Here is a 23,714-nt window from a genome sequence, read left to right as displayed (position 1 = left end):
GGGAACTCTGGATGGGATGAGTTGTTGCTCAGTAGGCCAAAGCCCCAGTTGTAATAAATTGACGACTTACCATACATAGCAAAAGTGAATTTTTAGGAAAGTCACTTAAAAACAACTGGGTATCTAAATCTGACTCCAGTGCAGCATATATTTGGTGTGCAGCTTCCGTTTCCTTGCTGTAAACCACTTTAGTACTGCATGGTGTTTTGGGCACAGAAATCTGGGGAGTAACAAATATATACTTATTAGCCAAATATATACTTCTTAGAAGCAGAATAATTATATATACATGGATGTTTAATCTGCTACATGTCTACTGGCTGCAGAATCTTGGCTCAATGCGAAAACCTGGTATGAGTTTTCTTTTTTCTTTGATACTACTCAGGTATAGATAAACCGTATTTTGGCTCATAAGCCTTGTGCAGATGATCGGGAAGTCCCTGATTTCTGTGCGTTCATTAAAAAAAACCCAGAAAATATGTATACATAGTGCCGATTCTTGTTATCTAGGCACTTAACAGTTTGTATGTGCATGAATATAAGGTTGGGGCCAAAAAAAGAATGTCTTGGTTAATGTATCAGGGAGGGAGACAGAAGGGAACAACTCATTCCAAAGTGAATTCAGGATCCGGGGGGGGGGGCTAGGCTCACAACAACCCTGTCAAGTAGGTTAGGTTGATGGGTTCGTTGTTGTTGTTGTTTAGTCGTTCAGTCGTGTCCGACTCTTCGTGACCCCATGGACCAGAGCACGCCAGGCACTCCTGTTTTCCACTGCCTCCCGCAGTTTGGTCAGATTCATGTTCGTAGCTTCGAGAACACTGTCCAACCATCTCGTCCTCTGTCGTCCCCTTCTCCTTGTGCCCTCCATCTTCCCCAACATCAGGGTCTTTTCCAGGGAGTCTTCTCTTCTCATGAGGTGGCCAAAGTATTGGAGCCTCAGCTTCACGATCTGTCCTTCCAGTGAGCCGTCAGGGCTGATTTCCTTCATGATGGATAGGTTTGATCTTCTTGCAATCCATGGGACTCTCAGGAGTCTCCTCCAGCACCATAATTCAAAAGCATCAAATCTTTGGTGATCAGCCTTCTTTATGGTCCAACTCTCACTTCCACTGGGAAAGCTCTCACTTTCCACTTCTCACTGGGAAAACCATAGCTTTAACTATACGGACCTTTGTCGGCAAGGTGATGTCTCTGCTTTTTAAGATGCTGTCTAGGTTTGTCATTGCTTTTCTCCCAAGAAGCAGGCGTCTTTTAATTGCGTGACTGCTGTCACCATCTGCAGTGATCATGGAACCCGATCTTTAACCCCAGGTAGTCATTCTTCCCCTAATGAAGTTAACTATAGCTGTGTACATGGCAGCAAACATTCTCAATATATGACTAGATTTGGACCAGAGATCTTAGGATTTCTCCTATATTAGGGGTTCCCAAACACTGGTCAGTGGATCGATCAGCACTGGTTCACAACCTTCATTTAGGTGGTCCATTTATGGTTGTTTTTTGTAAACTGCTGTGACTTCCCCAGGGAGTTATGCTTCTAGAGTGTTATAGGTATATATATTATTTTTCATTGGATTTATATACTGCCCTTCGTCATAACATTCCAGGGCACTTCACAAAATAAAATACAGGATAAAACCAAGTAAACAAGTAAAACAGAACAGCAAAACAGTAACACTCCCCTTCCCACAAACACATTTAAAAGGCTGTAGAATATTCATCAGCCAAAAGCCTGATTAATATAAATATTTTAAATAAAAGAGACAGTATGGCATACGGGTCAGAGTCATAAATAAAATAAATAAAGGAAACAAAAGAAACAATAAAATTTTATTTTCACTGGGGATGAGGGTGGGGGGTTAAAAACCATTTTGACTCCTGCTAAAGTTGGGAGAAAATGGCTGCCCGCTGCAGTGAGGACCCAACATAAGAAAGCAATGCCTTAGTGCCTTCTTCCCATGTGTCAGTTTTCATTTCTTAGTACATATAGTATTGATCTGATGGGTAGAGATCTTTCCTATTCTGATTAGTTCAGGAGTGTTCTAGAAGGTTTTTTTCTACGTGGGAAAGGTTTCTGATGTTTTGGTTATTTCTGCTGGGAAGCTGTGTACTCAGCACAAAAACAATACTATATCGTGATAAATCCCTGAAACGAGATATTGATAAAGTGAATGATATTAAAACTAAACTAAAAATTGTTCAAAAAAAAAACAAAACTACCTTAAATCTCCCAAATATTTAGGGGCTGAGGTTTTCTTATCAAAAACTAGACAGGAACTGTAGACTCTGAAAAGAACTGAAAGCTACACCGCAGTCTGGGGCAAAATCCCCCAAAATAAGACTCAAGTTTTGTTTAAACTAAAGGTTAGCTAATCCTATGAGACAGTTCAAATAATGAATATCATAGCTATTTGAAAAAGGTTAGGTAAAAGGCTGTAAAAGCTCTCCTAGTTGTGATGTTATAATGCTATTGCTAAGACTGCTGAAGGGTGTTTCTGATTGCCGGCTTATATACTGAGAAGCTGTGTACAGCTGGATTATGTTAGGATTTCATAGTAGATTCTGTTCCACCTTAAACAGGAACAGGCTTGGAAGAGGATGTTGACTGTGTCACATGATGTATATTTCCGTTTGTTGTACTATTGTAATGTCAGTTGCTTTCGCTTTGCTGATGGAGACAGACACATTTGGTCTTGCTTCCGAGATGCTTTAGAATAAACGCTTGTATATATGCAAGAACTTCTCTGACTTTTCTCTGATGCTGCTGATGCTGCCAAACCACGCTAACGCTGGAGATGAGCTCTGCAGATAACGTGTCCAGACTCCAAGGAGCCTGGATCGTGTTACAGCTGGCTACCGCAGGAGAGAAGACACCCGGCAGAGGCTTACCAGGGGGCTTGGTGGCCCAGGTCTTCTGCGGTTATGCCAACAAAGGGTTCCGGGCCCAGTAATGGAATGGCTAATCGCCTAGAAGGTCGCAGAACTGGCTGGTGTTCTGACCCAGGCAGTAGAAAGGCAGCAGCGTTTTCCGAATGCAGCTACAGGATGCTGGTAACGTCGGACAAAGAGGAGAGAAGGTATGTAAAAGCTGGAGCTTTTACAAGCATGCCGCAGCAGGCACGCAAGCAAGAGACTTTGATCTGCGCAGCCTGAAGTTTTATGGCGGGCAGTAAAACTTTCACAGTGATTAATGACTGTGAGGACAGTGGACAGTGAGGAGCTGCAGCATTTTCCCGGTTAGTAAGAGAGAAGGGAAAATGGAGTTTTTGCACAGCTCTGCCTCTGAACAGATAATTTTCCTTCAAGGAGAAAATTATCAGAAATGGGCAAAGTGTACACAGAAGAGGCTGCAGGATGCAGGAGTGTGGTACACAATTGCCGCCAAGAGGGGGAGGGATAATTCCCCAGACCAATTCCCCAGCTGGAAGTCAGATGATTCTTTTGCGAGAGGAATGATTATCCTAAGTTTGTGTCCGGGACCATTGATTTACGTCGGTGCATGCAATTCGGCTTGCGAGATGTGGGAATCGTTGAAGCTAGCTCTTGGAGGGGGAGGAAGCTGTGATGGCGATTCCCCAAATGATTGCTGGAGTGCTGGGGCACCCGGTTGCAAACCACAGGAAGAGCTGGCTGTGATGTCAGACCTGGTGGGGGTGCAGTCTCCAGTGAATGCAAGAGCTGAGGGCGCCACTTGGGAATTGCAACAGGAGCTGGCTGTCATGTCAGACCTGGAACAAGTGGCTGCACAGAGTGCTTCAATGGAAATGGCTGAGGGCGCCAGTTGCAAATCTCAGGGAGAGATGGCGTCATCATCCCACACAGCCGTGCAGTCCCGTGGGAACCAAGGTCAGTCTTCAAAGTCTTTCCAGAAGCCGAGACGTAAACACAAGCCTGCAGGTGCAGCTTTGTCGCGAAGGAGGGGCAAGGAGATGCCCACAAAAGTGAAGCTTGTAGACAAGGCCCAGCCGAAGGGGGGAGAATTGCAGCCCACAACAGTGTCACAAGGCAAGGAGAAGGGGGGCGGCCAGGAGCAGAAGCCCACACAGCAGCAAAACGGGACTTTGCTGGCTCGAAAAGTTCAACGCAAGTTTGTTGTCAGTTCCACAGTTCAGAAGCACATTTGCAGTGACAGAAGTTTGTTTGCTTGCTTTTCTTCACAGGATGGTTTCGTGAAGTCTAGTGAAGGACTTTTAAGTGTGCAAGGAACTGGACATGTTTACTTAGGAGGACTGAACTTGACACTATGTGATGTTTTGTATGTGCAAGATGCACAAAATAATTTGCTTTCCATTTCACAGATGTCTGAAGAAGGGTATGGAATTTCTTTTGAAAATGGAAGCTGTCTCATCAAGAAAGGCAATGAGGAATTTCTGAATGCTCCAAGAGTTGATAATCAATATGTGTTTACTTTTGATTATGTTGATTAAAATGTGGTTGATATGCCTGAAGTTGCCTGTGATGCTAACACTAATCAGCTTCTTCTTACAGGTGGTTTTGATCACACCAATGGTCACCTGGGTTTGCAGGAGGTGTCCAAGGAGGAGAATAGAGAGGGTTTAAAGGTTCAACCCTGTGATTCTTTTGCAGAATGCAATAATGTAATTGCTGATGATGGGAAGCTGTCTAGCAGACAGACTTCCACACCCTGTGAAGTGATTCATATTGATCTAGCTGATCAAATGACACTTTCAGTGGATGAGGTTGCAAATGACCAAGATGGTCAACTGACTCCCTCAGAGAGTGAGGAAAGGTACACCAGGAGTGATGATGGTGCCAATCCCATTGGAGTGAAATGCTCCGGTCCCAGTGAAGGTGAATTCACTTCTCAGGAGCTAGATGCTTTCCTGGATGAGAAGTGAATTCAAAAGGATCTCTCACGTCCCAAAAGTTCTTGGGAGGGTGGTTTGTGTGAGGGAGCTGGGAATTCTGGAGAATTAATGCAGCAGGGACTTACACCCTTGTTGCACAGTGCCAATCCAGAGAACGTGCAAATGGGAGGTATTTCCATGGTTCACCCAGATGGTGATGTCAATCCCAAGGGGGTGGTAAAGGAGGAATTTTCCCTGGTTCACCTAGGTGGTGCTACCAATCCCAAGTGGGAGGAAGGTGGGGGAATTTTCCTGGTTCATGCAAATGATGTGATTCACCCAAGTGGTGGTGTAATTCATCAAGGTGAGAATGGTGCAGCACAAGCTGCAGATGATGATCAGGATGGTTCTAATTCAGTGGGAGGTAGTGGTACTGCTGTGGCTGGTGATGCAGCAGGCTACGAAGGTGTTGAAACCTCACTCAGACCTGCAGTTGACTCTGACACTGAATTGGTAGAATCACTGCTCACCATTGGTCATTTTTCTCCAGAGAAAGAGGACATGAGTGTTTGCAAATCTGAAGAGGCCACAACAGGCAAACAGCCTGAGAGATTTGCTGATGAGTTTGCTAAGACTGCTGTTGCTGTTCTTAGAAGCTCAGAAAAGGTTTTTGAACCTGCAAGCTTCAAGGAGGTTCAGGAAATGACCTCAAAAGATGCTCAACCATGGCTAGCTGCCATGAAAGCAGAGATTGATTCCTTAGATAGGAATCAGACCTGGGAACTGGTTAAAATGGTCCCAGGAATGAAGCTGGTAGATAGCAGGTGGGTCTTTAAGGCCGAAACTGACCAACATGGCAAGGTAACGAGGCACACAGCCAAACTGGTCACAACAGGGTTTTCACAGGTTCAAGGTGAAAACAACATTGAGACTATTGCACCAAATGTGAAGTATGAGAGCTTAAGGCTTTTGCTCAAGATTACTTCACAAGAGAAAATGCACGTATCACATTTTGTATTGGATGCTAATGATGCAAATGTTTCGACTGGGATTTTGCAGGAGGATCTGTTTTTACTTCCACCTGCAGGAGGAAGTAAAATTCAGTACATGGTGAGTTTGAACAAAGTATTTTTCATCAGTTTCCTTTTCTGAGATCCAGTGGTGAAGGAACCCTCTCCAGCACCCGGGGTGGGACTCCGAGGGGCGGGGCGAACTGCCCAGTGACGCATGCGTGATGTCTGTACGGACTGCGCATGTGTGGCATCCCTACGGAGTGTGCACGCGCAGCAGCCTGTACGGTCGCCATGTGAGAGGCATCCTGTATGGATGCCGTGCAAGCGGCACCCATACTGACTGCATGCGCCCTCGGCCACTCTACAGCTGGGGGAGGCAGGGGCCATCTTGTCACACACACCCCAAGTGGAACCCGGGGAACTCCGCCCTCCACTTCAAACGCCCTTGCTGAGATCCTCAGGGAAGAGCAATGCCTTGCTGTGTGTTTTCCCAAATACGATCTATGAAATGGTGGAGCAGCACTTCTTAAGTAATTCCTTTTTGCAATTCTTCAGTGGTTCAGTGAACAAAGCACAAAGTATTTGCTCAGCTTAACTGTTATGTTCTGTATACTCAGTGTTCATTGGTCTGTGTTTTGTTTGGAGCAGGATTACCCCTTTAGTTCTTAATAAAACTATTTTGTTTCTCTCTCTCATTTCTCTCTCTTGTAACCCTGTTTGGGCTACCTAGCCTTTGCATTCACTAGTTGAGTTTGCTATTAGACAAGAGAGATCATTTGGCAAGTGGAATCCCATGGATATTAGTAATCAGTAATATCTTCATTTTACATTTTTGTTTTAACTACATGTCCCAAAGGCAGATGAATTGGGGGGGGGGACTTTCTCACCACCCCAGCTCCAGCAGGGGAGTTAGGAAACAGCAGTGGTTAGTGTATTCTGGTGCCCAGTAAACTGGCAAAAATGAATAATTCATGCAGCAATAAATGCTGGAGATGCAATGGTGGGCATGTCCCATAAGTAAAAAATTCTGGGAATTAATTCATGAAGAGATCAAAAAATTGATAAAAATGTCTTTCCCTAAAAAGGCAGAAATGTATCTATTAGGCATTCTATATAATGAGATTCCAGGTGAGATGAAAAATATTTTTATGTACGCTTCAACAGCTGCCAGAATGCTGGTGTCAAGTAAATGGAAAAGTACAGATATCCCGACAAAGGGTGAATGGATTAATAAAATATGCGAATATCTGGAACTAGCAAAATTGACAGATGTAATTAACAACAAACCAAAAATCATAATAAGAAAACAATGGGGATATTTAAACGATTATCTAGGTAAACAAGGTCTGGGAACCAAAATCTGGCTATGTTTGGACTAACCCTGTCATCGACGAAACGAAAGCTTTAAAGAATGGAAGCATAAAAATTGACTTTATTATTGGCAAAGGATAAGAAGACAGTTAAGATAAAAATATATTATTTTACTTACTGCATGAGGAAGCGGTGGAAGTCAGGATCTTTCTCTTTTCTTCTCACTTTTCTTCATTTTCTTTTTCTTCTTTCTTTTGCTCTCTTATCTCTATTTTTACCTCTCTTTTCTTTTTCTCTCTTTTTCTATGTACATCACTGTAAATTGTTTATATGCTTTGTTTAGAGATCTTTCTTCTTTTTTGCCATGAACGTTGTAGTTACGATTTGTAATCATTTTGTTTATGGATACGTGTGTGCAGATTGTACATATGTAATTTTATCCGAAATACTTAATAAAGATTAGAGAGAATTAAAAAAAAGGAAACAGCAGTGGTTAGTGTATTCTTTAAAAGAGATGGTAAGAGGAGACTTGGACTCTCTGTTTTATCTTATCAGGTCTCATTGTTGCACGGAGAGCTTTTGCATCCAGACGGCCATTTTAGTCCTACGCCCACATTCCCAGTTAATGACATACTAACAAGTGGATTGTTGTGGTTTGCTTTAGAATGTTTGTTAACATGGCTTTTTGGACCACGAATCGTAGAACTGTGCAGTTGGAAGGGAACTAATGCAGCTTGTATTTTGCTCCCTAGAGTGTTTGCCTCCAGAGGAGAAGCCTGAAAGCCCAAGAGTATACAACAATACAACCACCAGACTTAACATGGACACTGGTACCAGAGCCTGCAATGAACCCAGATGCCAACTTTGCTGCCACATACACCCGGACAACATCATTACTGGCCCCAACAACATCCAACATACCATCTCAGGACTATTTAATTGCTCATCTTCTAACATTGTGTATGCCATCAAATGCCAGCAGTGCCCTTCAGCTCTCTATATTGGACAAACAGGCCAAACCCTACGCCAAAGGATAAATCGACATAAATCTGACATCAGGAACCACAAGAAATCAGTACAAGAACACTTCAATCTCCCAGGACATTCTATACAAGATCTCAAAGCAGCTGTTTTATTACAGAAAAATTTCAGGAAAGAAAGAGAAGTTGCTAAATTGAAACTCATTACCAAGTTTAAAACCATGGAGCCCCCTGGGATGAATTAAGACATTGGATTCTTATCTCATTATGCATGAACAAGCTTTCTTTAGCGCCTCAGCCCTTGCTTTTGTGGGATGCAAAGGGTTAAGTGCAGTCAAGTCACAACAATCCCTAGAGAGTCCACTTGGAGGACTAGCTTGGTTTCCTGTTCCTCCACATGCAAATGAGTTGGGGAAGTGGCAGATAAATTCACTAGAGAGAAGCCATTTCCTCCTCTTGGATCAGACTCTATTGGACATCAAGGACTCATATTGTGTATTTTTGAAGGATTGATTTGGATTGTGATTTTGAACTCTGTAGGATTTTTCCAGTTAAGATTTCCTGGTTGAGCACATGGTCTCTTTGTTCTGCAGTGTGCTTGGAGGATTAACTACCCCTCCCTTCCCTCAGAGTTTACAGTACTGAGAAAGCTCAGAGGTAGTGAAGATATTTTTGAGATTTTGATTTTTGAAAGATCTTGAATTTTGGGAATTTTGGGAATTTTTGAAGTTTTAAGATGGCAAGCTCCAGTTTTGGTAGTGAGGCAAGACCAAGTTTTATGCTGCTGGATGACAATAATTTTGTGCAGTGGAAGCAGCACATTTTAGTTTATCTTGCTGCTGGGCGTGTTCTGCAGGCCATTAAGGAAGAAAAGCCTACAGGAACCGATGAAGAAGCTTTAGCCAAGATAGAAGCTTGGAGTATTAAAAATGATGAAGCCAAGCACATAATTTTGAGCAACTTGAGGAATGAGCATCTATCGATGATAAATTTTGAAAATGATGCATCTAAGATCCTAGAGGACATTGAACGCATTTATGCACAATCTACAGAGAGTTCCTATAGATATTTGTTGGATAAGTTACTCAAGTTGAAGATGAATTCTAGAGAAGAGTTTACAGAGCATTTTAAGAATTTTTCTGAGATTGTTCAAAGAATTGCCCTTACTCCCAGAGCCTTTGATGATGTGACTAAAGTAACGTTTATGCTTGCATCATTGGGACCTGAATTTGCTCCATTTAAAAGTATAATGGATCACACAAAAGATCTAACTTTTAATGAGCTCATCAGGGTGGATAAAAATCAATGATTTTTTCAAAAAAATCGGATTTTTTTGAATTAAATCGGATTTTTTTTATTTAAATTGATTTTTTTAAATAAAATGCTTATTGAGGAAAATATATTACCATCCAAAGGTTATTCCATCATGAAATTAAGATTAGTTTTTTTAATTATGTAGAATAAGGTTGTATATGTTTAAATTTTTGGTTAAATAAATTCCATTAATCCATTCACAATGTCATGCTCTTCCAGAGGTTTTTGTAAGATTATTGGGCAGTTTCTCTGCCTACAAGATATTATCACAGGTGCTTGGTTTACTTTTGCAGTTCTCAAAACTGAATTTGACTCAACAGAGATCACATGCCTCTTCTTCACAGCAAAAATGTTATAACATGAACAGAGTTGAGAAAAAGACCTTAATCCTATTGTTCTACAAACCTATGAATACAGAAACAATCCCTTCAGTGCTAAGTTTCAAGAAGTTCAGTGAATAGAATAGAAACAATATTTTTCTGATTGTTTGGAGTGGACAGTATTTAAGTTTTTCATTTGTAGGCTGGGCTGACAGTCTAAGTTTCTTAAAATATATACATTTTGTTTTTGTTTAGCCAAATTAGTTAACAAACATGGATGTTTGTTTAAGCAAATAACATATGCTGTAATGTTGTTGTTTTGGTTGAATAAATTTATTTAAATTGTTATTATTAAGGTAATGATTATTTTTCTCCTTCCTAAGTACAACAGTAAAGTTGTCCAAATATGAATGAGTAACCTATTAAACTGGGGATAAAAAACTACGGTAATATGAAAAGTTGTTATTCTAAAAATCTTCATCTACTTGCATATTAAAGTTATACCAGCAAGAATTAGTCTTTATGTAGAAAACTATGATTTAAATCAAGCCTTACTGACTAGTGATTTAAATCGTGATTTAAATCATGATTTAAATCAGTTTGATTTAAATCAAATCCACCCTGGAGCTCATCAACCATTTAAGAGAGGAATGCAGAGATAGCCTTGATTCTCAAGAAAGGAATCCAAGGAGGAAGGATAGCAGCTATGCATCCAAGCATTTTGGAAAGTCCAGAGAGACGTCTAGAGCAGGGGTCCCCAGACTTACTGGGCTTTGGGCCGGTGCCCGCCGCGCTGACTGCGTGGCGGGCCGGAGGGCAGGGGAGTGCGCACACAGCGGACCGGAGGGCGGGGGAGTGCGCACCTGTGCGCATGCGCACACACACTTACTGGCGCACTGGCGCGCTTCCCGGTCGGAAAAAATCGTCGGAAATCACTTGTGCGCATGTGTATGGGCCTCCCCCGACCCGGAAGTGCACCGGAAATGACCTCTTCTGGGTTGGGAGAGGCCCATACGCATGCACACAAAGGATTTTCGGCGATTTTTTTTCCGATTTGGAAGATCGCCGCCGCGCTGCTTCCGTAAGAGCGGGCGGCGGCAGCGGGCAGCGGGGGTCGTCGCGGGCCGGATTGGGAGGCCAATTGGGCCGCATCCGGCCCGGGGGCCGTAGTCTGGGGACCCCTGGTCTAGAGAAATAAATTGTTTCAAATGCAATGGCAAAGACCACATAGCAAGGAACTGCAAGGGTCCAAATGGGGATAAAGTTGAATCCCACCCCTCAAAACCACAAGGCGTTAAGAAGGGGAGTCGTGAGCAAACCATGTTGATGCAGGAGAGGAGTCTAGCTGTTCAGAATCATGAAAATAAGTGCAATAAGTGGATTCTTGACAGTGGAGCGAGTTCACATGTTTCTTATGAAAAGGAGTATTTTAATGAGCTAAATGAGGATGAAACCTCTGAAATTGAAATTGCTGATGGCAACGTAATGAAGGCAATTGGTGCAGGAACTGTGAATTTAAAATTCAATGTAGATCATGAAACAATTAATACTAAGATAACTGAAGTTAAGTTTGCACCAAAGCTTAACTGCAACTTACTCAGCGTGTCCAGTTTGGACAGGAAAGGTTTTAAAATTACATTTGAAAAAGGGCAATGTATCGTGACTAAGCATGATGAAGTTTATGTTGAAGGCAAACTAAAGGATGGTGTATATGAGCTTAATATTTCAGAGAACCAGCGGAACCAGTCTACAAGGATGGCCCAACCAAGCAAAAGGGATCAAGCAAGTGTGGAACCAAGGAGTGAGGAGTTTGTATTTTATCCTTTTGAACCAATACAAAGCACTAATCCACCTTCTAGTGTTGTAACACCCCCTATAGGTGACACCCGAGAAGACGCGGAGGTCCAGGCCCCTGGCAGCACCAGAGATGAAGAGGATGAGGAGCAGCTGTATGGGGATATACCACTGCTGGAGGAGGATGAGGAAGCTGATGCAGTCGAAAGACCAGAGGTCAGACACTCATCCAGAACCTACAGAGGTGTTCCACCATTATGGCTGTCCTACCTTACAAGGTCGGCGTCTCCACAGGAACCTTCCAAATGGGAAGAGATAGAGAGGATGCCACCGGATGAAGCCAGTCTCTGGAGGAAAGCTGCTCAGGAGGAGATAGATGCACTTCATCGGAACAGGACCTGGACACTCACAGAACTACCTCCTGGTAAGGAAGCAATTGGAAGTAAATGGGTGTTCAAGGTTAAAAAGGGTTCAGAAGGGGAGGTGCAACGCTACAAAGCTAGGCTTGTGGCACAAGGTTTTTCCCAGAAGTATGGTGAGGATTATGATCAAGTGTTTGCACCGACAGTTTGATACAGCAGTGTCAGACTACTTTTAAGTATTGCAGCATCTAAGCAAATGTCGGTTTACCATATTGACATTGCGACAGCCTTTCTTCACGGCGAAATTTCTGAGCAGATTTATATGAAGCAGCCCAAAGGTTTCATTAAACCAAATGAGGTGCATCTAGTGTGCAAGCTGCAGAAAGGACTTTATGGTTTGAAGCAAGCAGCGAGGGCTTGGAACCAGAAACTCCATGAGATGCTGGTGCAGCTTGGGTACAAGCAAGGGACTGCTGATAAGTGCTTGTACACCAAACAAAAGAATGGACAGTTTTCGTACATTTTAGCCTTTGTTGACGACCTTTTAATTTATACGTCAAATGAGAAGGACTATAAAGACATAGTCAAGCATCTCAACAGGGAAGTAGAGGTCAAGGAACTAGGAAAAGTGAAATACTACTTGGGAATTCAAGTTGAGAGAGAAGAGGATGGATCGTTCTTACTCAGCCAAAGGCAAAAGATAACTGAACTGATTGAAAGCATGCAGATGCAGGACGCACACCCAGTTGCGACACCAATGGCCACAGACTTCTTGAAGAATCAACAAGGTTCAAAGTTGCTGCCAAACAACATGCAATACAGGTCAGCGATCGGTAAACTTTTGTATTTGGTTACCACATGCAGACCTGACCTGGCAAGTGCAGTGGGGATCCTAAGTGGGAAAGTAAGTTGTCCCACTGAGCATGATTGGGCTGGTGTTAAGAGGGTTGTTCGTTATCTAAAGGGAACCATGGACTGTAAATTAAAACTGCCAGCTGTCAGAGACCCTAAACTGCTTGGGTACACTGACGCGGATTGGGCTGGGGATAATAAGGATTATAAGTCCACCAGTGGTTATGTTTTTATGTATGGGGACGGAGCTATTGCATGAGGAAGTTATAAACATAAATGTATAGTTTTATCGTCCTCAGAATCCCAATACATTGCAACTTTGGAGGCTTGCAGAGAGATCGCCTGGCTGGATCAACTCCTGAAGGACTTTGGCGTGCCAAGGAAGGGACCTGTCAGCTTGATGGAGGACAATCAGAGCAGTATGAAGCTGACACAAAGCAAAAAGTTCCTTGCACGCACTAAACACATTGGGGTCAGGTACCACTACATACGCCAGGTGATCGAGGATGGACTTGTTGAAATGTGTTACTGCAACACTGAACAGATGACTGCAGACATTCTAACAAAGCCCCTGCCAAGAGAGAAGTTCCAGGATCTTCGTGGCAAGCTGGGACTCTTGGGTGGTTGATTAAAGTTGTTTATGTATGTTTTTGTGTATGTTGTGAATTGCCTGAGAAGGGGTTTGTGGGATGCAAAGGGTTAAGTGCAGTCATCATGCAAATGAGTTGGGGAAGAGGCAGATAAATTCACTAGCGAGAAGCCATTTCCTTCTCTTGGACCAGACCTCTTGGACTACACACATCTAAGAAGCAACATCTTAGTGAGTCTCCCTCTAGGCTTCCAGCCCAGAGAGAGATGAGATGGAGTCTCACTTCCTATAAGTGAACTTCACAATGTATATTTTACTTTATACCTAAGCAAGTCTACCTCTTGAGTGTGTTGTACCTCGAGATGCTTGTAAGTAAACATCTTTTATACTTTTAAGAGGGAAAAAGGGGGAAATACCAGGGAAATACACTTTATTTTATAGGCTTAAATCAAGCCTGCGCGAACGCTTTTCTGCTGTGCATTTTGCAAAAGGGGAATGTTTTTACTCTGCTAAAGTTTGGTGCTTGCTAGCGCAAGCGGGGATGGGATATACAGTATTAAACAATATCTCCTCATCCACATTCCTGAACATTCCCACAGCTCTCTGCCCCCTTGGGAGGGAGCTGGGATATAACTACAGGGAAATAAAACTTGCTTACCTTGTACTGGGTGTAGAATAGAGGAATTCATCTGACCTGGATCTAACTCTTCTGCAAGAGAACAAGAAAGAGGCAGTCAAAGAGGGAATGTGACTGGGATGCCCTTTGCCATCCTGCCTCCCAACCTACGGTCCAACCTTGTGATCTTCCCTCGGTCATACGTACCTCGTTTCACATGGGCCTTCCAGATGAGTTTATTTGTGCGCTTCTCCACCAGTGTGAAGTTGAACTTCTCTTGCATTTGGTCAGCAGACAGCTCCATGTACTGCTGCAGCTTCTCAGCACCACTGTTGTTAGGAACCAAAGTAACTTCGTAAAGAGCAGCTGATAATCTCATCTCTAGTGGCATTTTCATGTCGGCTATAAGTTTGTGCTATAAGTGAGAGCTGGACCATAAAGAAGGCTGATCGCCGAAGAATTTATGCTTTTGAATTATGGTGCTGGAGGAGACTCTTGAGAGTCCCATGGACTGCAAGAAGATCAAACCTATCCATTCTGAAGGAAACCAGCCCCGAGTGCTCACTGGAAGGACAGATCGTGAAGCTGAGGCTCCAATACTTTGGCCACCTCATGAGAAGAGAAGACTCCCTGGAAAAGACCCTGATGTTGAGAAAGATGGAGGGCACAAGGAGAAGGGGACGACAGAGGACGAGATGGCTGGACAGTGTTCTTGAAGCTACAAACATGAGTTTGACCAAACTGCGGGAGGCAGTGCAAGACAGGAGTGCCTGGCGTGCTCTGGTCCATGGGGTCACGAAGAGTCGGACACGACTAAACGACTAAACAACAACAAGAAGTTTGGTAAATTAGCTGAAGCCCAACTAAAGCAGTTCGCTAACAATGGCACACCCTGGTGCATGATTTCTGCATTGCTATTGTGTCAGGATTAGTATGATCAAGAAAATGATCCAAGCAAATCAAACTTGGGGATTCCCGCTTACCTTTATTAGGGAGGGGTCATTGGGTAAGAGGTATAGGTGGAATATTGGCATTTTGAATCGAAGTATCTGATAGAGCCTCGCCACGGTGTTGATCTTTTGCTTAAACCACTTTTTGAAAATGATTCCCAGGGAAGAGAACTTGGGGTTTTCCAGCACAGCGTGATGAGGCTCCACTCGGTCTGGCTTCTCCAGCTTCATCTCCCCTTTGACAAAATGTGCAATATAGACCCTGGAATGGTCTTCAGCTAAAAAGGAGCGCAAAGGAAGCATAGATAAATGTTTTGTAAGTGTGGGCTTGAGTCTGGGGGACAACAGGGCTGGCCCAGCACAATGTGCCACTGAGGCAAAACAGAAAGTGCCGTTGTTATAAGAATTTTGAGGTCATATATATATATATAATAATTGTTCATAAAACATGTACATGAATGTACAGAAACATGTCTGAAGCAGCACAGGAAAACAGGCCTGACTGACACCATTTTGACTCTCTCTGACCAGGTGTTCCTCTGCAAGGAAGAAGTGGGGTGGGGGGAACCTTCTCATTGTCTCAGGAATTAAAGTGATAATCCCTGGCATCCTGATACCTGACTGCCAGACAAAAGGGTGTGATTAACTTGGCTGGGAAACAGGGAAATGTAAATATCTCTCAATTTTGTTGATTAGGTTTTGGGGGCAGGGGGCAGGGTCCAGGATGCTCAGATTACTGCCACCAGACCTCCCCGTTCATGATGTGCCTATGATGAATCTAGGGAGGGGGGGGTCTTGGGCTACACCCCTTCTGTGACATATGGATGATGCTTCTGGGGGGTGGGCTGAAACCAATTTCAAATCTCTTTTTAAGGGCAAGACATCTTTGTTTGGGGTTCCTTCCTTGTTCTCCTGTGTGAGAGGAAGGACCCTGTTGCAACAGCGAAAATAAAGGCTTTGCTTCTCAAACTTCTCTGGTTGGCCTCTGTTATATTCTCCAACCGATGGAGAACCCAATAAGGGAATAAAGGCAGATTTTTGCCTATATCAGATGGCGACCACTTGAGGGACTTTTCGGTTACCCGGATTCTGGGGGCGAGGAGGGAATGATGCTCCAGCGCGCACCAGGCATTTTGCCAGGAGGAGCAGCACTCCTGCAGCGATCCCAGGGTCTGGAAATAACTGGAGTTCTGGCGGGGCTAACCAGAGGAAGCAAAGTTTTATCAGGCCGGCCTTAAAACAACCAATCAAGAAGGAATCAAGAATCAAGAAGGAATCATCAGAAACAGAGTGTGATGGCGGAAGTGAGTATAGTGAGTATTAATAGGTTAATAGGGACACTCAGGTGGGCTATTACTGCAGCAACTAAAAATCTAAAACTTCACTCTTCACTGTTCTCTCCTTTTCTGTTTCTTATCTTGGGCTCTAGTTGCAGCTAAGCTGTAAAGGCATAAGGGATAAAGAAGAATTGGAGCCTTTTGGGATCCGTCCTTTCGTTAAAACGAAATCCCTAGAAGGACGGACCCAGCTCGCTCCTGCCAATCTGCGCAGGAGTTCTGAGCAATCTACCCAACCTTATTCCGTGTTCCTCTGCTCTTAATCTTCGGGTGAAGACGCCCCTCTGCCATGTTGGGTATGACCCATGATCGGAGATTGCAAGTGCGCCCGTTCCTTTTTCCTACTTTGTATTCCTCAGTTCCGACCTGACATTGCGTAGGCAAGCGTTCAGTAGGATCTGAGTCTAGTGTGTAAGAGGCAGGAAAGTTGCTGCAGGACCCTAGGCAATTAATGACCAGGAGGGGGTCCTTAGGTATCTAGCCACACCAGCCACCTAGTTAGCAAGTGCACGCAACAGGTAGGCAGGAGACGGTATCGTCTGTTGAGTGAGTCTTAGACTCAGGAGTTTAAGGTATAGAGTGTCCCGGATTGGAGGGTCTTCTACCCGCACTGCAGTATAAATAGGCCAGAGAGTTAAACATGGGCGCCCAATCTTCTAAGGAATTCCTACCCCAAACTCCCAACCGGAGCAAAGCACAGTGGAAGCTTGGCTCTGGTAGGACTTTGAGGGAGAAACCCCTTTACAATTTGTCCTCCAAAGTTGGAGTGATATCCCTGGAGCGGACAAGCTAGACAGAAATCGCTTGCAAAAACTTTGCAAAAAACACTGGGTCCGCTTTACCATGGACCACCCAGATGAGGGGAAATGGCTACCAGGAGGTTCCTTTAACATACAGAGAATCTCCACTTTAAAATTGACCCTGGAAGACCAGTACCCCCCTCAGAATGTTTGCATGTTACATGTTGTCTGTGTTGTCTGTTACGTGTATGTGCGTCTGTTCCTTGTGTCTGCTATAGATAGTGTGTAAAGGTTTGTTTTAAAGAGGCTGTAGAAGGCCATTTTTTCCTTTCCAAAAGTAAAAAGAGGGGGCAGGATGAAGGAAAATAAATGCTTGCTCAATGCCTTGAAAATATTTTAAACTTGAAAATGTTCACTTCATAAACTCCAGCTATAAGTGGATAAGAGATGTGCTCAAGGTTTAGAAATGTTATGGGGTGTGTTTAAATTTGCCACAACATCCATAGACTGCCTTCTTAAGTGTGCATAGTTAAAACTGCCAACTTGTTTAAATTTCTAGTATAGAAACAATGTTGAACCGATCAATCTTAAACATTATAAATATGAGAATGAGGTGTGCAAATGTTTGTTATTGAGAGAGGCTCCAAAGGGGAGTCTTTCTCCAAGTGACTAGATGAATATTGACTAAAGGAAAATTGAACAGCTATTCCAATAAAGATGATTTGTTTGTCAAAAGTAGAGCTTCCATAGCCAGGAATTGTCTATCTGAGTCTAGTTTTAACTTCAATTGTGTTGGACAGAAGGGTTATTGTTGGGCTCCTGATATCAGTCTCTTCAGGAAAAAATTCATCTGCTAAAGGGTTCTGTATGAAGTTGGTATTTTCATTCAAATCTTGTGAATCCTGTATCTTAGAGGGTTAGACTAAATGACCTCAGGGTCCCTTCTAACTCCCATTTTAGAGCTATGTGAAAGGCAATGTGTCTGATGTGGTGATGGGTTGAAATTCAGCCCAGCTCTGCTTTCTGGCAAGGAAAGATTATTGGTTTTCAGAGTTGGAACAAGAGTGTCATTGTTGTTTTTATATGGAGTCATTATATAAGTTTTTATCACTTTGTCTATTAAGGTTTAAAGTTTAAGCACATATGAAAGTCTTGAACATTTCCCAATCTTTCTCTAGAGAGTGAAAGAGGGGTGTATGTGCATACCTACCCCTTTCACTACAGAAAGGGGGAGCTGGAAGGGAAAAGGGAAATTGTAACCTTGAAAATGTTTGTTTGTGAACTCACAATATTTAAGGTCTGTGTCACAAGGGAGCCATGTGCTCTGTATGTAATGTTTCACCATGTGACTATGAAATATGGTGTTCCTTCTAGGGAAATGCTCCATAGCCAGCAAATGTCTATCTGAGTCACTTTAACCTTGATTCAAATGGACAGAATGGTTTTAGTAAGGAAGTAAATTCCCTCTTAAACTGTTTATCCAATCTTAAGGTTTGCTAAAGACTTCTATATAACGTTGGTACTTTTAATCTTCCCCTTCCTTATTTTTCCCTTAGTACACACGTGTGCTTCCGTGATAGGGCATAGCCCGTGTTTCCTTCCCAGTCAGGCATCTACTCAAATGTATGTGTATCCTAAGGGCGGTGATAGTGTTGAGATCCCCATATTTCAGAAGGGGTGGACTAGATTACTCAAGCACTGAAAAGTGAGTTTAAACTCTGGTGGCTTAGTGAAATGACCTGAATTCAGTCAAGCTTTACTCTTTGGTGGAGAAGGATGGAAAGACAGATTTTTAAAGTTTGGCATGAAGAGTTTGAGGTGCCACTTAGAAAGAGGTAGAAATGGTATATCATACATTGAAAATGAATGTCTGGTGTTATTTTTTCCACCATATTGTCAGCTATTTTTTAACTGCAAAACTCCAGCCAACAGTTCAAGCACATACAAATTCATAATCAAGCAGAATGAGCCTTGACCATCCCTGTACATAAAGGCCAGAAGAATTAGTCTGGAAGATGGTGAGGCCGAGATGAGTGAGAATGTTGAATATCACTAAGTCTGCTCTGGCCATATTAACCATAGATAAGGGGGCAGAGAATTTAGTCTGCCATGGCTGTAATAAATTAATTAATTAAAAACAAACAAACAAACAAAAACAATTGCAATTACGAATTCACCCCGAACCCTGTAGATAAAGGGGGCAAATCGAGATTTATTTTGCCTGGGGTACGAGATGTTTATTTGGTGACTTCATTAGGACTTTAATCTGACCCAACTTTTATTGCAGCTTCCAAGTTAGTTTAAGGTTTATAAGCCTGCTTCTTAAGCAGCAAGAAACAAGAAACAATGTATCAAATTGTATTAGGACTCCAAACTAGGAAATTTGGTCAAGAGGTGCAGCACTTTAAAAAATGGTATAATAGACTGCCGAATCATGAACTCTGTACATGCACAGAGGCTATGTCAGCTTGAAGAGGAAAATAGAGGAGAAAAAGGAGGTTTTAACTAAGGGGCGAAAAAGTTATAATCTGCTCATGAAATATTATTCAAATTTCTTAATGTAAAGCTTTGAACCACTGAGGGAAAACAACCTCGTGTGTTACTGGTCCATCAAAGTTAAATGGTTGCCAAGTTTCAAAATCTTAACATGCCAGATTCTTTCCACAGGTATAAATAGCAGAGTACTCCTACTATATGTCTGTCTCTTGAGTAGTTTATAAATTAATTAAGAGGTTCAAGGTTATGCTTTGCACATGAAACTTAAATTCTAATTTCCTTATGTAAAAATAAATAGATAAAGAACCATTGAACCATCAACTGTTTAGAAGCTGCCAATTCCAGTTCAACATGCAAAACTTTTCACAGTTCTCCCACTGTATACCTATACATTTTAGGAACAACATTTCCTGACAAGATTTTCACATGAAATAATTTCCCCCTTCCAGCAGGATGCTGAGATTCAGGGTGCAGAGAAATTCTTTCAGAACCTTAATGCAAAATTATCTCCCAATTGGGGGGGGGGGACGCCACCTAAACAAGCCCCCTCCACACTTGGAAATTCATAGAAAATTGCTGTCTACCAGTTGACAGACTATGCAAACAAAAGGCTCCATTGTCCTTTCCTAGCAGGTACTCAGGATGGATACTTATCTCCCATTTGCATTTCACCCTGAAGCATTTGTTGTTGTTGTTTAGTCGTTTAGTCGTGTCCGACTCTTCGTGACCCCATGGACCATAGCACGACAGGCACTCCTGTCTTGCACTGCCTCCCGCAGTTTGGTCAAACTCATGTTCGTAGCTTCGAGAACACTGTCCAACCATCTCGTCCTCTGTCGTCCCCTTCTCCTAGTGCCCTCCATCTTTCCCAACATCAGGGTCTTTTCCAATGATTCTTCTCTTCTCATGAGGTGGCCAAAGTATTGGAGCCTCAGCTTCACGATCTGTCCTTCCAGGGAGCACTCAGGGCTGATTTCTTTAAGAATGGATAGGTTTGATCTTCTAGCAGTCCATGGGACTCTCAAGAGTCTCCTCCAGCACCATAATTCAAAAGCATCAATTCTTCGACGATCAGCCTTCTTTATGGTCCAGCTCTCACTTCCATACATCACTACTGGGAAAACCATAGCTTTAACTATACGGACCTTTGTCGGCAAAGTGATGTCTCTGCTTTTTAAGATGCTGTCTAGGTTTGTCATTGCTTTTCTCCCAAGAAGCAGGCGTCTTTTAATTTCGTGACTGCTGTCACCATCTGCAGTGATCAAGGAGCCCAAGAAAGTAAAATCTCTCACTGCCTCCATTTCTTCCCCTTCTATTTGCCAGGAGGTGATGGGACCAGTGGCCATGATCTTGGTTTTTTTGATGTTGAGCTTCAGACCATATTTTGCGCTCTCCTCTTTCACCCTCATTAAAAGGTTCTTTAATTCCTCCTCGCTTTCTGCCATCAAGGTTGTGTCATCTGCATATCTGAGGTTGTTGATATTTCTTCCGGCAATCTTAATTCCGGCTTGGGATTCATCTAGTCCAGCCTTTCGCATGATGAATTCTGCATATAAGTTAAATAAGCAGGGAGACAATATACAACCTTGTCGTACTCCTTTCCCAATTTTGAACCAATCAGTTGTTCCATATCCAGTTCTAACTGTAGCTTCTTGTCCCACATAGAGATTTCTCAGGAGACAGATGAGGTGATCAGGCACTCCCATTTCTTTAAGAACTTGCCATAGTTTGCTGTGGTCGACACAGTCGAAGGCTTTTGCATAGTCAATGAAGCAGAAGTAGACGTTTTTCTGGAACTCTCTAGCTTTCTCCATAATCCAGCGCATGTTTGCTATTTGGTCTCTGGTTCCTCTGCCCTTTCGAAATCCAGCTTGCACTTCTGGGAGTTCTCGGTCCACATACTGCCTAAGCCTGCCTTGTAGAATTTTAAGCATAACCTTGCTAGCGTGTGAAATGAGCGCAATTGTGCGGTAGTTGGAGCATTCTTTGGCACTGCCCTTCTTTGGAATTGGGATGTAGACTGATCTTCTCCAATCCTCTGGCCATTGCTGAGTTTTCCAAACTTGCTGGCATATTGGGTGTAGCACCTTAACAGCATCATCTTTTAAAATTTTAAATAGTTCAGCTGGAATATCATCACTTCCACTGGCCTTGTTATTAGCAGTGCTTTCTAAGGCCCATTTGACTTCACTCTCCAAGATGTCTGGCTCAAGGTCAGCAACCACACTATCTGGGGTGTACGAGACCTCCATATCTTTCTGGTATAATTCCTCTGTGTATTCCTGCCACCTCTTCTTGATGTCTTCTGCTTCTGTTAGGTCCTTACCACTTTTGTCCTTGATTATGGTAATCTTTGTACGAAATGTTCCTTTCATATCTCCAATTTTCTTGAACAGATCTCTGGTTTTCCCCATTCTATTGTTTTCCTCTATTTCTTTGCATTGCTCATTTAAGAAGACCCTCTTGTCTCTCCTTGCTGTTTTTTGGAAATCTGCATTCAGTTTCCTGTATCTTTCCCTATCTCCCTTGCATTTTGCTTGCCTCCTCTCCTCCGCTATTTGTAAGGCCTCGTTGGATAGCCATTTTGCTTTCTTGCATTTCCTTTTCCTTGGGATGGTTTTCGTTGCTGCCTCCTGTATAATGTTACGAGCCTCCATCCATAGTTCTTCAGGCACTCTGTCCACCAAATCTAAATCCTTAAACCTGTTCCTCACTTCCACTGTGTATTCATAAGGGATTTGATTCAGATTGTATCTTACTGGCCCAGTGCTTTTTCCTACTTTCTTCAGTTTAAGCTGGAATTTTGCTATAAGAAGCTGATGATCTGAGTTACAGTCAGCTCCAGGTCTTGTTTTTGCTGACTGTATAGAGCTTCTCCATCTTTGGCTGCAGAGAATATAATCAATCTGATTTCGATGCTGCCCATTTGGTGATATCCATGTGTAGAGTCGTCTCTTGTGTTGTTGGAATAGAGTGTTTGTGATGACCAGCTTGTTCTCTTGACAGAACTCTATTAGCCTTTGCCCTGCTTCATTTTGAACTCCAAGGCCAAACTTGCCAGTTGTTCCTTTTATCTCTTGATTCCCTACTTTAGCATTCCAATCCCCTGTAATGAGAAGAACATCCTTCTTTGGTGTCATTTCTAGAAGTTGTTGTAGGTCTTCATAGAATTGGTCAATTTCACTTTCTTCAGCACCGGTAGTTGGTGCATAAACTTGGATTACTGTGATGTTAAAAGGTCTGCCTTGGATTCGTATCGAGATCATTCTGTCATTTTTGAGATTGCATCCCATTACAGCTTTTGCCACTCTTTTGTTGACTATGAGGGCCACTCCATTTCTGCTACAGGATTCTTGCCCACAGTAGTAGATATGATAGTCACCCGAACTGAATTCGCCCATTCCCTTCCATTTTAGTTCACTGATGCCCAGGATGTCGATATTTATTCTTGTCATCTCATTTTTGACCACATCCAGCTTACCTCCACTCATGGTTCTTACATTCCAGGTTCCTATGCAATATTTTTCTTTACAGCATCGGACTTTCCTTTCGCTTCCAGGCATATCCGCAACTGAGCATCCTTTCGGCTTTGGCCCAGCCGCTTCATCAGCTCTGAATCTACTTGTACTTGTCCTCTGCTCTTCCTCAGTAGCATGTTGGACGCCTTCCGACCTGAGGGGCTCATCTTCCAGCGTCATAACTTTTATATGCCTGTTGTCTTTGTCCATGGAGTTTTCTTGGCAGGGATACTGGAGTGGCTTGCCAGTTCCTTCTCCAGGTGGATCACGTTTAGTCAAAACTCTCCACTATGACCTGTCCATCTTGGGTGGCCCTGCATGGCATAGCTCATAGCTTCTCCGAGTTATTCAAGCCCCTTCGCCACGACAAGGCATTGATCCATGAAGGGGCCCTGAAGCATTACCCTACGTTAATATAACCCTCCCTTTTCTAATGTAGCAATGATTGAGTGTTTTCTTCCACAGCAAAAAAAAAAAGAAAGAAAGAAAGAAAGTGAGGAGTGAGGAGATACAAACAGTAATTTCATTTCTCTTTGCCTTTGACGCTTCTCTTTAGCTTATAAATAATCTGATTCCATTTATATATATTTTTTAAATCTGATAAGTCCAATTTCATTTGAAAAATTGTTGTGTGAGTGGTAATCTAAATTTTATTTTGTTTTATTTTTGTATCTTTTTTTTTGTATTTCTACTTTTTCTTTCTGTGCATACAAA

General features: G+C 42.8%; 2 protein-coding genes and 1 long non-coding RNA gene across 7 annotated transcripts in view; 2 read left to right on the top strand and 1 right to left on the bottom strand.

The window, feature by feature from the left end:
* The window catches only part of LOC118095527 (interferon-induced very large GTPase 1-like), a 212,668-nt gene that overhangs the window by 77,226 nt on the left and 111,728 nt on the right, over positions 1 to 23,714 (top strand). The window lies entirely within an intron of this gene.
* The window catches only part of LOC148684002 (uncharacterized), a 119,573-nt gene that overhangs the window by 38,361 nt on the left and 57,498 nt on the right, over positions 1 to 23,714 (bottom strand). Inside the window, exons 4-5 of the long non-coding RNA XR_015946590.1 lie at positions 14,002 to 14,288; positions 7,311 to 7,447 (exon numbers count right to left, since the gene is read on the bottom strand). This is a non-coding gene — a long non-coding RNA (uncharacterized LOC148684002). The remainder of the gene's footprint in view (positions 1 to 7,310; positions 7,448 to 14,001; positions 14,289 to 23,714) is intronic.
* LOC132593055 (uncharacterized) lies at positions 8,353 to 13,399 on the top strand. Of its 2 annotated transcripts, XM_060281767.2 has the most exons (3): positions 8,353 to 11,964; positions 12,430 to 12,724; positions 13,054 to 13,399. In XM_060281767.2, the coding sequence occupies exons 1-3, from the start codon at positions 11,067 to 11,069 to the stop codon at positions 13,214 to 13,216; spliced, it is 1,356 nt and encodes a 451-aa protein (XP_060137750.2). In that variant the 5' UTR covers positions 8,353 to 11,066; the 3' UTR covers positions 13,217 to 13,399. The 2 variants fall into 2 exon arrangements, with proteins under 2 accessions (XP_060137750.2, XP_088511579.1); XM_088655453.1 differs by having other exon boundaries at positions 12,430 to 13,399.

The sequence above is a fragment of the Zootoca vivipara genome, chromosome 12, assembly GCF_965207765.1.
Source record: "Zootoca vivipara chromosome 12, rZooViv2.hap1.1, whole genome shotgun sequence".
NCBI lineage: Eukaryota > Metazoa > Chordata > Lepidosauria > Squamata > Lacertidae > Zootoca > Zootoca vivipara.
This window is presented reverse-complemented; position numbering and strand designations above follow the sequence as displayed.

Bases quoted from the DNA above. Each gene is read 5' to 3' on its own strand.
- LOC132593055 (XM_088655453.1), top strand. From the start codon at position 11,067: ATGTTGATGCAGGAGAGGAGTCTAGCTGTTCAGAATCATGAAAATAAG. The intron at 11,965-12,429 runs GTAAGGAAGCAA...CGTACATTTTAG, and splicing joins ACTCACAGAACTACCTCCTG to CCTTTGTTGACGACCTTTTA.